This window comes from Myotis brandtii, unplaced genomic scaffold, assembly GCF_000412655.1.
Source record: "Myotis brandtii unplaced genomic scaffold, ASM41265v1 scaffold76, whole genome shotgun sequence".
Taxonomy (NCBI): Eukaryota; Metazoa; Chordata; class Mammalia; order Chiroptera; family Vespertilionidae; genus Myotis; species Myotis brandtii.
In genome coordinates this window covers 740,861-756,664 of record NW_005371037.1, presented here as the reverse complement: position 1 = coordinate 756,664, position 15,804 = coordinate 740,861, and the positions used below count along the sequence as shown (strand labels likewise).

General features: G+C 41.7%; 1 protein-coding gene across 1 annotated transcript in view; it reads left to right on the top strand.

Moving 5' to 3' along the window:
* Positions 1–15,470, top strand: part of HEPHL1 (hephaestin-like 1) — a gene marked incomplete at its 5' end in the record, with an annotated part of 32,996 nt that extends 17,526 nt beyond the window's left edge. Inside the window, 8 exons of the mRNA XM_005883077.2 lie at positions 2,513–2,652; positions 5,192–5,332; positions 9,548–9,654; positions 11,452–11,674; positions 12,934–13,073; positions 14,417–14,579; positions 15,045–15,119; positions 15,213–15,470. Of these exons, the coding sequence (XP_005883139.1) occupies positions 2,513–2,652; positions 5,192–5,332; positions 9,548–9,654; positions 11,452–11,674; positions 12,934–13,073; positions 14,417–14,579; positions 15,045–15,119; positions 15,213–15,415 (1,192 nt within the window). The remainder of the gene's footprint in view (positions 1–2,512; positions 2,653–5,191; positions 5,333–9,547; positions 9,655–11,451; positions 11,675–12,933; positions 13,074–14,416; positions 14,580–15,044; positions 15,120–15,212) is intronic.
* Positions 15,471–15,804: the final 334 nt, after the last annotated feature.

Here is a 15,804-nt window from a genome sequence, read left to right as displayed (position 1 = left end):
GACATGCAGATAATGTAACTAACCTGGGATTCAAGATAATAACCTCCATCTATTGAGCACCCACCGCGATCCAGGCATTTTGCTAGGGCTTTTACAAACTACCTGGTATGACCCTCACAACACACTTGATTAGCTTTGACTCAGCACCGCACAGGACATCCTAAAGAGATAATGATAGAGCAAGTGCTTACATGGTGCTTAATAAGTGTCAGGCTCAGTGCATTACAGATCTTATCTCATATAATCCTCACACCAATCCTGGGAGCTAGACACATTATTATCACCCCATTTGCAAGAAAAGGAAAGCTGGAAACAGCAGAGCGTGGCTCCAGAGTCTGTGCTTGCCACTACCACAAGTGTTACTGTGACACCTGGAAAATAAAAGCAGAAGAAAAGTTCCTTCCCTTGGAAAGCATACAGTGTAGAGTAGAAGGTATATGTGCATTTGTTAAATACCTACTGTGTGCTAGGCATTGTGCAAAGTGCTGGTGAAACAGGGCAGACAAGGTCCTTCTCACACAGACTTGATGGTCCATGGGGAAGACGTTAGGACAAGCACATTGAGTGAGGCAATCACTATGAGAGGGAAGTGCAAAGTGCAGCCAGAACTCATAACAGAAGCACACAGCCCCCTCTGGGGGAAAGACAGAAATAGTTTAAGTGGTTGGGGAAAGCTTCTGGGAGGAAGAAATCTTTGACCAGGAACATGAGGAGTAAACAAATTGAAGAGGTAGGAGCTGCATTCTTGGCACAGGGAACAGCACATGGGAGGCCTGGAGGTGGAGAGGGCATGTGGTGTTCAAGAGAGTGAATGTTTAGCCCTGGTGGGTGTGGCTAAGTTGGTTGAGCATGGTCCCATGCACCAAGAGGTAGCCGGTTCGATTCCCAGTTAGGTTAGGTTTGAGCTTGAGCCCCATAGGGGGCATGCATGAGGCAGCCAATCAATGTTTCTCACATCAATGTTTCTCTCCCTCTCCCTCTCCCTTCCTCTCACTCTCAATAAAAACTTTTCTTTTTTTTTTTTTTAAGAGTGAGTGTTTAGAATGACCTGAACATAGAGTATGTGGAGGCCAGTGATGGGAAATAAGGCTTGGGAGGCTGTCAGAGGCAGATAGTGAAGTGGTGGCATGAGAGCCAATTCAAAGAGTTTGGCAGTGGGAAGCCATAATAAGGCTTTCCACAAGGACCGACTTGGTTGAATTTATTGTTTAGAATCACTGTCTGCAGTGTAGCCCATAGAGGAATGGGAGGAGTGTAGTCGGCAGGAGGATGATTAGGAACAATTTCAGTTAATGCAGGTGGCTTAGATTGAAGTGTGGGCAGTTTCATGTATCTCCATAGTTTAGAGATAAAATTGATAGATTTTTAAAAATCTTCTGTGATGGTCTATGTTGGTGATAGATTAAGTATACAGTCAGTCTTCATTATTGGTGGGTTCCACATTTGTGACTTCGCCTGTTCACTAAAATTTATTTGTGACCCCCAAATACATTCTTGTGGTGCTTTTGTGAACATTTGCAGATATGCATAAGGCAGCAATAATTTTGTGTCACCTGATATTCATGTCAAGCAAGGCCTCTCTCTGCCTTCTTGTCTCCAATCTCATGCTGTAAACCAATGTTCTATTTGTCGTTTATTTAGCAACACTTTTTTTTTCAGTTTTATGCTTTTTATTGGTGATTTAGCTGTTTAAAATTTCCCCCAACAGTATCTGAATGCCCAAGAGGCCTTACAGAGGAAATATTTGTGTTAGACAAGCTTCATTCAGGCCCACGTTACAGGACTGTTAGCTGTGAATTCAGTGTTGATGAATCAGAAGTATATATTAACTAAGATGTGTTTAAACAGAAACACATGTAAAGCAAGGTTCTATATTGATCTGTTAATGGAAATATTGTGGCCAAAGGTGAAGTGGAACCCAGCTCTGTATTTCCCCGGGGAACTTAGTTCAGTATTTGTTAACTCAGTGTTTGTGGTGACTTTCTAGAACGTAACTACTATGATTAACGAGAATCAACTGTATCTATATTTGTACATTGGCATATGCCCAAACCACAGGCTTTCTTGAGATCTTTCAAAGTGGGAAAGCATACCAAGGAACAGAATGATAACATGAAATCTGGAGCAATGTGGGCGCGTGGGTGTTTGCATGCCTGGGCATGTGTGTGAGGTAGTTACTACCCAGAAGGAAATTCCAACCCCAAGGGGCCTTTGGGAGTCTCTAACTGAGACCAGCCCTTACTCAGCACCCAGCCGGGCTGTAGAGCAATGGCTCCCAAGAGAAAGCCATGAGCCAGTGCTGGGCTGCTTGCAGCAGTACCCGCTGAGTGCTTTCAAATGCAGACTCCTTGCCCCACTCCCCAACAGCTTGGCGCAAAGGCCAGCTCCCCAGGGAGATCCTAATCGCAGTGAGGTTGGGGAAGCACTGCCCCAGAGTACCCCGCATCACTCAGAAGCACTCAGGTTTTTCTACCGTCTAACAACTTTAATTTCTGCTGCTTCTGGTTTGCAGACATGGAGATATATTTATGAACCACACTGAAAACTGGATTGGCTCTCAGTACAAGAAGGTGGTTTACAGGGAATACACCAATGGAGAATTTGTCGAGATCAAAGCCCGGCCACCTCGAGAGGAGCACTTAGAACTGCTGGGTATGGGCGCACGCGAACACACACACACACACACACACACACACACACACACACACGTCCCTTAGATTTACACCTGAGAATGGAGGGAAGGAAGAGAGTAGCCTGCCTGCATTCAGCCAAGTGCAACCTCTTCCTGCCCTCCCACTTTCAGGGAGCATGCTGTGTGCTCAGCCCATCCAACGCATAGTCAGATGGACAGAGCGCTGGCATAACTTCTTCAAGGTCCTCGATTACCCGTGCACAAGGCCATAACAACACACATAAAAATAATTCTGACGAAAGAGGAAACCCTTGTGTGAGAGGGGTGCTCAGGGTGAAAGGCCTGGTTTCCATTTGGGTCATGGCCTTAGATCCACTCTGCCTGTCTGATGCCTGGGGCTGCCTGACCCTGTGATCAAGTTAAACCTCCCTCCCTTCCTTCCTTTTTCCACCTGAGAATCCCCAAACGTGATCCCATCGTGAAGATGTAATCTCAAGGTGGAGGACTAATCTAGATGACTTTATGAAATCCGTTCCCATTTTTAAATGCACATGGTAACTTATGTGCATAACATGACTTTACGTAGTGCTTTTTAGTATTAAAATAAGGGCCCATGAATGCTAGCTCAATAAATGATCAAATGCCCCACCCAGCCACACCACACCCTCACCACCTATTAATATTGGCACACAAGTTTGTTTGTCGCACTAAATGAAGTCAGCCCCGGTGGCAGCGTTTCTTCTTTTGAAACTTGTGTGTGTCAACTGAGCTCTGAAGAAAAGGTGCTGGTCCTGCCAAGGGAGCTGGGTTGCCCCTCAGAGAGCCCCAGTTTGGTTCTGCTCAGTAAAATGACACAAACAAAGACTCCCTCAGAGGCAAGTCCTTGCAGCACTTCAGCCAGAGGAACAGGAGGCCCATCTACTCCTTTTCTGCAGCTCAGAGAGAGGCCTGCCTCCTGAAGTTACAAAAGGCACAAGGCAGGCACAGTACCGCTCATTACTGCTCCCTGTGACCTACCAGGCCACACATCCAAAAGCATTGACAGTGCAGCAAGCCTGTGCAATTTAAGTGGTAATGAATATACAAATAGTGATTTTAATTTAGGCATACACATGCCCTACTTGTAATTATGCCAAACTTACTATTTAAAAAAAACATGCCTAGAAATTTCTTTTCTAGCTTTATCATTTTTTCAGACACTTCCTAATTCACACTATTTCCTTCCAAAGATAATAATAGTCCAACAAATGTTAGATTTTTTTTTTTTAGGTCTTTCTCAGAAAATCAATTAAAACCATGGTCTGAATCAGTAATGAATGGATAGGTGGTCAGACCTTCCTTTCATGAGCATTTCTCCCCATGAATGTAGAATTCAATAAATGCCCAAGAATTTGAATAAATAGGGAACTGGTCTCAGGTGCTTCCAAAATGGGAGTCTGTTTCCATCCCCATCAAAGCGGTGCCTCAAGAATGCCACTGTGTGTGCCATGCTCTGTCAGTGTGGTTGGGGGCTGGGCAAACTGCCTGGGCCACATTCTGGGCACTAAGAGGTAAAAAGCACCTCACATGGGCGATGGCATCCCATAGTCATGCTGGCACAGGCTTCCCTGTTTTCCATTGGCACACAGGCTGGTTGCTTCTAACAGAAATTTGCATAAATGAGGACTGAAGTGAGCGCAACTCAGCTATCCAAATATTGAGAAACAGCGTTGGACATGCATTAGTGAAATCACTGTATTGATCATAAATCAATATATAAATGTTTACACTTTGTCCTTATCTTCCAAATCCCTTTTATACACATTACTTCACTGTATCATTATTTATAATTATTATTATTACTAGAGGCCCGGTGCACGAATTCGTGCACGGGTGGGGTCTGGCCGGCCCTGGGCAGTTGGCTGGCTGGCCTTGCCCCCGGTAGGGGTGTCGGGGGCCAATCAGGGGTGGGGCCGGCCAGAGGGAGGGGCCCCAGACATTTGGCAGGCCAGCCCCACCCCCTGGTCGAGCTCAGGTTGAACTCCTGGTTGGGTGAACAATTTGCATGTTACCCTTTTATTATATAGGATTACATCTATTTACCAGATAGTGAGCAATTTCAGACTTAACAAAAGTTACACACAGGGAGATTACAACTGAAAGTCTTCATTCTGTGGATATGGCTTTTCCTGGAGATTATGTCTAAGCAGTAGTAGAAATTTAAGCATTTATTATTGTGTTTCAATGCACTGAAATAAGCACTTTAAATACATTAACTTATTTAATCCTATAATAAAAGCATCATTAAACCCATTTTATAGAAAAAGAAGTTGAGATTCAGGCAGGCCTTGACTATAAGGCCTCTCTAATAAGTGAAGGAGGCAGGATTTGGGCCCAAATTGGTCCAATTGCCAAAACTACATGCTATTTAATACTATATATATGGCCCTCTAAAGGAAATGAAGGCCACTAATGAAGAAGCTAATATTTATTTTATTTTGCCAAATACTACCTATATTTAAATTACTTCAGTGTTGAAAGAGCAACGATAATGCACACAGACCTGTGTTTTGCCTTTAGGCCCAATGATACATGCCGAGGTGGGTGACTCTATCCTGGTCATATTTAAGAACAAAGCCGATCGGCCCTACTCCATCTCAGCCCATGGTGTGGAGAACACAGAGAGTGGGAAGCGACTCCAAGTGTCCATGACAAAGCCAGGTAAGTTACCCCAGAGGTCTGCTCCATCCTGATGAGGACACCAGACTCAACTCTTTTCTGATCATTTCTGATCTCATCTTAATGTTAATGCATTCCAGCCATCACCTAGTCACTCCCAATATGAGATCATCATTCATCCAATGACCAAATGTTTATGGAGGTCCTAAGGACCTAAAAATGTAGTAAGACATGATAATAGCTAACACATATTGAATGTTAACCTTGTGCCATGCTTTATATATTAAAAAACACACACACTAATTTGCCCTTATAATAACCCCGTGAGGTAGACACTAACAATAGTTCATTAAATCTGGTACCATTGATTAGAATGTCCATCATTATTTATTCTGTTTCTTAAAAAGAAAAAGACATGCTGCCAATTAAACTTTAACATGCCACTGATTTTGAAAACACATCCTGACTTCAGTTATATTAAATTGTGAAAAATGTTTATCCTATAATTGATGAAATATGGTATTATGTCCATTTAACAAATGACAAAAGCACAAAGGAGTAAAGAACTTGATTAGGTCATACATTAGTAATGAGGGGAACCCCAGTTTGTTTGATATTAGAACCTGACCTCTTAACCACATAGCTCTCTAAAGATGCTTCAAATGAGTTTGGGAGAAAAAAAGCAAATAAGATCAATCATTTCAGTAGTAGTGTGGGTTATACATGATGAAATTCTAAGTATTGAAGAATTTAAGAATATGGCTGGGTGTGTTTATAAAAGTTCCAGAGAAGGAAAATTCATGAAGGCTGATTGATTACTTAGAAAAAATTAAGAAAAGGAGTAATTAGGTAAAGTTTTATATAGGAGGTAGAATTCCAGTTGGGTTTTAAAAGATAAACCAAACCCGGCTGGCATTGCTCAATGGTTGAGCATCAACCTATGAATCAGGAGGTCATGGTTTGGTTCCCCGTCAGGCTACATACCTGCATTGTTGGCTCAACCCCAGTAGAGAGCATGCAGGAGGCAGTTGATCAATGATTCAATGATTCTCATCATGTATATTTCTCTCTCTCCCTCTCCCTTCCTCTCTAAAATAAAAAGATAGATAGATAGATAGATAGATAGATAGATAGATAGATAGATCCCCAAAGGGAGAGAAAAATCTCATAATTTAAACAGCTTCCCATAACATTTACACAGTTGAAGTGTGGTTGTAATAAATGTGAAGAGCTACTGTGACCTTCAGTTATGAAATTGACAGCAACCATCAGTATAATTGTATAATTACAGGGGTGTTATATTTCTTTTTACCTCTTCTGTGTAGTAATATTATAATACTTAATACTATAGTAATTATAATAAAATAAAAGTCATATGAACTTTAAAAAAAAGAAAAAACACATAAAAAGGAGAAAACAAAACAATCTCATGCATCGCTAGAAACATCAGCAAGGTACCTATACAAGTATGCAGCTGGGGGAAGGAAAATCATCATTGGCTGATATTCTTCTGCCACACCCCACTCCACCCCATCCCCAGTAACAGAAGCCTGTATTTTGCTGCTTCAAAAAGCTTCTCATGAACATCCTAAATGTCTATCTATAGGAAAACAGTTAAGTAAATTTTGGAATATCCTTACGATGGACTATTATGCAGCCATTAAATGAAATTTAAGACAGTTTGAATGACATGGGAAATACTGGTGGTATCATATTAAGCAAAATACAAGCATAATGGGAAGGCCCGAGGGAAATAAGCCAAAATGTTAATAAAGGTTATATCTTCGTGATGGTACTTGAGTAGCAGAGTGATGCTTTTTTCTACTTCTTCACATTTTATTGTACTTTTTAGATTTTCTATAATGAATGTGTCTTACTTAGGTGAAGAGGGACATGTTTTAAAATGGGTCAAAAAGCCATTTAGTTATTCATTTTTGATGGTTGAAAGCATCTCAGGGGGAGAGGGGGAGAAAGAAAGGTGCCAATCAGGCATTGATGGGACTCTGGTAGGGCTGTGGACAAGTTGGGGTGACCTTTTGCAGGCTGTTGTGCCCTAATGGTGAGGACGTGCAAGGAACACAGCTCCTCTATGCTGGCTGGCCTTCAAAGAGTCCTCAATGTGAGATTATGGGAGTGGGGAGAAGAATGATTAGAAGTGACAAAGGCATTTTTCTTACTGGAAATCAGAGAGAGAGAACCCCCACAAGGGTCTGACAGGCGGAAAGGTATGGGAGAGCCCAGAGATGAGGGTAGGAGCAAGAAACTAACTTTGGGCAGGAAGTCCAGGCAAGCTGGAGAAGAGTAATCTGGGCATGCCTGAGATAAGGAGACTAGCATCATAAGAAAACTAAGCAGCCCCTATCTTCTCTTTCAAAATTAAATGACTCAGAAAACATTTACGGAGCAGCTTCTTTTTATTTAAGGCTGTGCTCTCTGCTGGATTGTTCCAACTTTAATCATACCACACCAGTAGCCACTTGCATTTAGGAAGCTAAATATCAGCGTTTTATCTTGTGATTAACAAGGCATGGAGGCTATAATAAACTTAATGGAAATTAGACCTAAAGTCATATTGCTAACCCACTGGTGTATGAGCACTTATGGAGCAAAGTTACATGTAAGCAGTACTTTTGTTTTGTGGCTCACATTCAGCTATAGGTTATTTGCCCTGATGTGGTGGGGATGGGACACAGTTCAAAAGGAGATAGTGATTTAAATGTGGCTTTTATTTGAGACTTTTACAATGGGATTATCTTGCTAATTCATGAGTATATTTATGACTCCTCTGCAAGGCTCTGGATTGGCCACGGGGGGTTGCACAGGTATGGTGCCTAGCAACAGGCAGTGCACACATTTGTTATTAGTATAGATAGAAATTAACATGTATTTACTGCCTTCAATGTGAGGCACTATCCTAGGTATTTTACTTCATTTCATCCTCACAACAGTCTGAAGACTGGATAACTACCCCACTTAATAAGTCAGGTGTGCCGGGCCAGCACAGCCAAGGGTTTGGTGAGCCTGAGGCGGGTGGCGAAGGATGTAGAAAAGGCAGACAAAGAGAATAAGCTGGGTCTAGGTCAGCCGTGGGCAAACTACGGCCCGCGGTCCGGATCCGGCCCGTTTGAAATGAATAAAACTAAAAAAAAAAAAAAAAAGACCGTACCCTTTTATGTAATGATGTTTACTTTGAATTTATATTAGTTCACACAAACACTCCATCCATGCTTTTGTTCCGGCCCTCCGGTCCAGTTTAAGAACCCATTGTGGCCCTCGAGTCAAAAAGTTTGCCCACCCCTGGTAGGTGGATCTCCTGTGCCTGGCTAAGGACACAGAGAGAGAGATCCAGAGGGCAAGCTGAGCCTTTATTTTATAGCCAGAGGTAAACAAGGTAATGGTCACCATAGTTACACTATTCTTGTGAGTTTCACTTGTTTTGGCAGCACTTGCTGCACCTCCCACAGCCCATTAGCTACCCAGATATGATCTAGGGAGGTCATAAGGTCAAGCTTAATTATGCTAAGAGGGCTGTGCCCTCTAAGCTGGGACTTGTTTGTGGCTTTGCCAATAGGTCAGTCAGAGGCTTAACCCTATAGTGCTCCCTACAGTAAGGAAACTAAAGTTCAGGGAGGTTAAGTAGTGTGTCAAAGGCTGGGTAAGTAGGAAGTCATGGGGTTGAGATTTGGAACTAGATCTCTCTGGTTCTAACTAGATCTCACCTGTTTGCACATTAAAATCACCTGAGAAGCTTAAAAAAATACCCTAGTCCCAGACCCCCCACATTCTAATTTCATTGGTTTAGGATGAGGCCTGAGCAGTAAGGGTTCACAAAGCTTCCTGGTTATTGCATAGGAAGCCAAGGCTGAAATCCATGGTAATTCAAGTGAGCTTGAGCGTAGCTCTTGGGAGAGAGACATGACATTTGAGGGGGAAAGCAGTGAAGTATAAAATAAGTCTTCATTTCCTAAATGAACATTAACTGATAATAGAGCAAACTAGAGGGGAAGCTCTAGTCTGAAATGAAATATCGGCCACTTTGAAACTGCAGAAAATCAAGATGTGAGTTTAATGGGAACATTTCTAATGAATGGGTACTTCTCCCTAGCAAGGAACATCAACCAAAATATACATAGTCGGGACACTCGTAAGTCAAGGCCCCACTGTATAAAGATCTGTTTGTATTATTTCTCGAGCTAAATCGCCTGGAATAAGAGGTAACACTAGTAAATCCTTTCCATTTCTTCTCATTCGTTTCAGGAGAAGTAAAAACTTACATATGGAATGTCCCTAAAAGGTCAGGTCCAGGGCCATCTGACCCAAATTGTATTCCATGGGTTTACTATTCAACAGTAAACTTTGTGAAGGTAAGATGGAGAGAGCAACCAAAATGCTCACAGTAGTATGGCTTTAAGTTGACTATTAAGTTATCACAATTCTGGTGGGTATATGTGAAGGGTATTATGGTTTAGAGCAGGGGTCTCAAACTATGGCTATTTGTTTACATTCTCTATGATTGAATTGAGTAGTTGTGAAAGAAACAGTATGGCCAACAAAGTAAAAAATATTTATTACCTGGTGCTTTGCAGAATATAAGTTAGTTGACTCTTAATCTGAAGTATGGGGGAAAAGATCAAATCAAATACCAATGTTTCAGTTATCACATTTAGATTTTACAAGGTAGTTTATGTAAATAGGTAGCCATAAAAATATTTTAAATATAATTTATACCATGGTTTTCAATGTGTGGAATCTACCATTTTTAAAGGCATCACCACTGCTATCGGGGTTCAGGAAAAGAAAACACATGCCAAACATAATAACTGAAATGACAAACTATTTGAATAATAAATAGGCTAACTTTATATAGAAATGAAAGGCAAGATTCAATATTGAGTCAGAGATGTATATGGTAAAACAACTAGTCTTTAATAATATGTCATAAATGAATGTCCAAACTAAAATCACATCTCTATATATAAAAGGCTAATATGCAAAGTGTCCCCTTGGGAGTTCGACCGGGAGACCGGGAGTTCGCTCGCTTGCTATGACACGTGCTGACCACCAGGGGGCAGCACGGAATAAAGGGAGGCCCCTGCCAGCAGCCGGAAGGCCCCGATCTGCCAGGCCTAGGGACCCTACACATGTAGGAGTTTCGTGCACTGGGCCTCTAGTATGATATAAAATTTAAGAAGTGCCCATTGTTTAAAAAGTAAAAGATTCTCTTAACCTTCCTCTTAAACATTAGATGGTTGCATTATTGTCCTTGAGTTGTACTGGACAGTGCAGGAGTTACAGGGTGACATTCAAGACAATTCAAAAATTAAACTTATATTTTGGAATTATGGGAAATGTACACTTATTCATTTATTTCTTTGTACATCCCCCAAAATATTTATTGAGCACTTGTTCTATGAGCTATGCAAACATTCTTGTCTTGAAGGACTTGAAGTCTTTGAGGAAAATAATACATATGCACTCCCATAATTATAACAAAATTCTGAATCTGGTGCGTTCTATAAGAGTGTAGGGGAAAGAGAGTCTAGGAAGAGAGAGCATTGTGAGGAAAGCTGAAAACAGGAAAGTCAATGTGTTTGGGAAATGCTGAGAGTCCCATTTGGCCAAATGGGTAATAGGAAAAGAAAGCAGTGGAGGAGCTTAAGCTAGAGAAATCCATTGGGGGAGCTCCTGAGGGGTTCAAGGACCAGTCGAGGATTAACATTCTATTCAGTAGGTCATGGAGATTCACTGAGGACTTCTAGATATGGGAATGATGAGATTAATCTGATGGCAGTCCGCAGGGTGGGCTGGAGGTGAGTGAGCCAGAGACCAGAGAGGGGCCGATTTCTAATCCAGGGTGAGGTATTAAGGTCCTACACTGGGAGGATGGCAGATGGAATGGAAAGGAAGTCGCAGAATGGAGAGGCATGGTGAGGGAAAAGAAATGTAAGGTTTGACGGTAAATGAAACGGGATCATCTAAGGAAGAAAGAGGAATTAAACACTGAAATAAAGTTATCTGATCTAAATGACAGGTAATATCATAGCACTGTTAACAGAAATAGAGAAATAACTTCCTTGTAAGAAAATGACTTTGTTACAAGCACTTAATCGGTATTATTAAATTATTTGAAGGCTCTTCTACTCAGTTTTATTTTCTTTCAGGATACATATAGTGGTTTGGTGGGCCCTCTGATTATATGCAGAGAAGGAGTGTTGAATGAAAAAGGAAGAAGAAGTGATGTTGATTATGAATTTGCTCTCTTGTTTTTGATATTTGATGAGAATGAATCTTGGTATCTGGACGACAATATTAAGAAGTATCTCAATAAAGATCCACGAGATTTTAAGCGCACTGATGATTTTGAGGAGAGCAACAGAATGCATGGTATATCAGAGATTAAAAAAGAAGACTTTTGGTGAGATAAGCTCATAGAAATTCCTGTAACTGTAGGAGGTCCCCAGCCTCCTTCTCTGAGCTCTTCCCCACCCCCAGGTGCTCCTGGACTGAAGCAAGTCCTCTAAAGCTTTCCTTCACAGGGAACCAGTCAAGTCATTGGATGGCTGCCAGCAAGGTCCAGCCAGGCTCTGGACCAACTGTTTTAGGGAGCTCTACCTCTGAATGCTGGGATCCCTAAATTTTAAGACTATGAAATAATTATTTAAAAGTGAATCAGCACTTATTCGTATATTTCTATAAGAATACATCATAACTTTTAATTGATCAAATTTAAGGGCGTGGTTGAACTGTTTCTGGGACATAAAATACCATCACCAAATTTCTGTTTTAACGTGTCTATATTATTTAATTCTACGTAATTTAGGGTAGTTTTATTTTGAAGCAGGAGTGATGGGTTTCATTGACACATCTGTACTCTCTCACCAAGATCTACTTTTGACCAAAGGTATACCAAAAGAGACCACAAAGGTCACAAAGCTGGTTAATTGCTAACATAGATCAGAATTAGCCTGATCTCTGACTCAGCTACCCTTTGCCCTACCCATTTTGCTTCCTTCTCCCAAAAGTTTCTTGGTATGCTCTCTATTTTTAATGGATTAATTCATCGGATGCACAGAATAAAAACATAGCAGAAAGTGAGGGAGAGTCCCACATCACGTCAACCCACCTTGAGCTTGCTTTGGTCCCTATGAGTTCATGGGCTCTGCTGGTGTGAAGCTGTTTAGAGAGTCAGCCAGGCTTAGAAACTTGTCCCAAGGTAGTTCTCAGAAAGTACATATCAAGGAAATAGCTTCTAATTGGTTCAATTATGATTTATATGAACTTGATTCTCTGTGCTTTAGTCCACTCAACTGTAGAATGATATAAATCTGGCTACCTGGCAAATGGGGCTGTAATCTACTCCATAAAGAGACTATACTGAATACACAAACCAACAGCACACCCTGCTACCCAAGATGTAGCTTTCAAAAACAAACTGCTATTCTTTCCTAGCAATCTTTGTATAAGGATTTCTTAGGAATGTGAATTTTGGGTCTAGAACGGTGGGGACATTGGCAAGTGCAAATGAGATTGTTCCATTTGATCAGGCAGATGAGATCATTGGTGACTTAAAGATTGGCTTGAACCAGATTAAGGAATGAGGGTCTCCTCACTAACCAGAAGCTATTTTCTCTCCACCATCGTAGCTATTAATGGAAAGATTTTTGGGAATCTCCATGGCCTCATCATGAATGAAGATACAATGACAAACTGGTATTTGTTAGGAATGGGAAGTGAAGTGGATATACATACCATCCATTATCATGCTGAGAGCTTTCTTTTCAAAGTAAGTATAAGGAAAATGCTTTGGGGAGGAGACATTTTGAACTAATAAATTCAATGCATTTCCACTATAAAGTAAGAGGTTTATTTGGCAATAAAGCTGGGGGGGGGGTGTCAATATTAGAGAACAGAACAGAATAATGTGGTTATAGCCTGCCCCTGGTAGACATTTCTTAATATGTACGTATATTTTATTGTGCTTAAAAAGTCCACAAAAACAAACAAAAAAACCTCTCCAAGCTTCAGATGAGAGTTTTTGCATCTATGTTCATGAAGAATATTGGTAGTAGCTTTATTTTCATGTAAACTATTTGTCTTGGTTTTGGTATCAGGGTAATGCTGGCCTCATAAAATGAGTTTAAAGTGTTCCCTCCTCTTCTATTTTCTGGAAGCTATGTTTAGAATTGGTATCATTTCTTCTCTAAAATTTGGTAAAATTTGCCAATGAAGGCCTATGGATGTGGAGTCTATTTGATGGAAGGTCTTAATATAATTTCCGTTTCTTTAATAGGTAATCTGAAAAGTGATATTTATCAGCTTTTACCTTAAGGACTTTATCCATACCATCTAAATTGTAGAATTAATGAACAGTTGTTCACAATATTCCTTTATTATCCTTTTTAATGTCTATAAAACTCAGTAATGTCCCTTCTTTCCTTCCTGATATTTGCAATTTGTGTCTTCCTTCTTCTGCTTTTTTCTCCTTGGTCAGTTTGTCTAGAAGTTTGTATTAGTTATCTATTGCTACATAACAAATGACTCCCAAACTTAGTGACCTAAAACAATAATCGCTCATCTCAACTTCTCGGGGTCAGGAATCTGGGAACAGTTTAGCTAGTTGGTTCTGATTTAGCACCTTTCATGAGACTGCAACCAGACGTCAGCTGGAACTGCAGTCACCTGGTTTGGCTGGGGCTGGAGGATCCACATCCAAGCTCACTCACAGGGCTGTTAACTGCAGGCTTCAGTCCCTCACCAAGTGGGTATGGCATGGGAGCTGGCTTCCCCAAGAATGAGCGATCTAAGAGGAGAGAGCAAGAGAGAGGGTATAAGGCAGAAGCCACTGTCTTTTATAACCTATTCTTGGAAGTAGAATGCCATCACCTCTGCCAAAGGCTATTGGTTTCATAGATCAACTCTCATGCAATGTAGGAGGGGACTACAAAAGTTATGACTACCAGGAGGTGGGGATTATTGGAGGCCATTGTGGAGGCTGGCCACCACAAGTTTATCAATTTTATTGATCTGTTCAGAGAACCAGCTTTTGGTTCCTTTATCTCTATTATATTTCTATTCTTGATTTTATTGATTTCTGCTCTTACCTTTATCATTTCCTTCTTTCTGCAGATAGATAAATCTTACCGAGAAGATGTGTATGACCTCTTTCCTGGGACATTCCAAACCATCGAACTGTTTGCAGATCACCCAGGGACATGGCTGATACACTGTCATGTATCCGATCACATCCATGCTGGCATGGAAACAACCTACACAGTCCTTCGGAACATAGGTATACTGTTGTCTGTCAGTGATGCCAGGGGATAGGCTTCCTGTAGACCCTGAAAACAGGAGGCATAAGACCCCCAAGGAGCTCAGAGTTAAGCAAGAGAGACAGACATGTAAATAATAACCATAATAGAATCTGCAACATGCCAAAACAGAGTGCAGAGTACAGGGCTCAGTGACAGCAGTAGGAAGCAAGGGTCAACAATGGGGATATGAGCCAAGGTTCCACAGAGTCCATCGTGTTTCCGACGGGTCTGAATGGATGGGTAGAAGCTTGAAAGGTGACTGGGGTTGGAACAACATGTATAGTGGAAGGAAGAGTAACACTGAGAATCCAAGAAAAACTTACAGATAACTGATGGGGAAAAGTTCTGTTTGGTGAAAGGAAATAACTCTTGAAACAACTCATGTCATGAAAAGAACCTACTTCTATTGTTTATAAAACAATCAACTTGCCTTCTTTGTCCAGACAACAGGATTCCTTACTCCACCAAGTCTCCTTCTGGAGGAGCCTCCCATCCAGCCACCACGGCGCCCTCCCACGGTAAGGACCCCTCCCTGACCCCTGCGTGGGAATGGTCAGTCTCACGCTCCAGGGAAAGGCAGAGGCCTGACACCTCACTTTTCTTTTTCACAGAAGAGCCTGTCAAGGAGCAACTCTATTTCTTTGGCAAGAATCTGAGTCCCAGAGGAGCTAAAGCAGCCTTGGTCATCCTGTTCATCATCGGACTCCTCCTCCTGATCGTCACCATGACCCTGTCCCTCAGACTGCACTCTGCACGGAAGCAGGTGGCCTACCAGGCGGTGCAGTCCTGCGCGCTCCCCACCGACGCCCTGTGAGCGCCTGCTCTTGCTCCGCGGGGGAACTGGACAAGGCATGGTTCACCAAGGAAGGTCCACACTGTACCCTGGATGGGCGCTGATCCTCGGGAACACAGTCAAAGCAATTTGCTTTTAGTTATTTGTTTTTAAATGGGCTGTGCATAATCCTCAGGTATAAAATACTGAGAGAGGAGAATGGGCGTGACTGACAGAACAGTCTCGGCCTGTTCTCAGAATACATTTGCTGAAGTGTGGATTCCCTTTGAAAGATGTCTCTCATTTCCAGCTCTCACACTTCTTAGATTAGACAGTGAGTGCTTCCTTAGCTAACCGTCAAAGTTCTCAGATGGACAGCTTCTGGAAAGTTATACTGCCTCCGACATCTAACTGGAACAGCACTGGTTTTT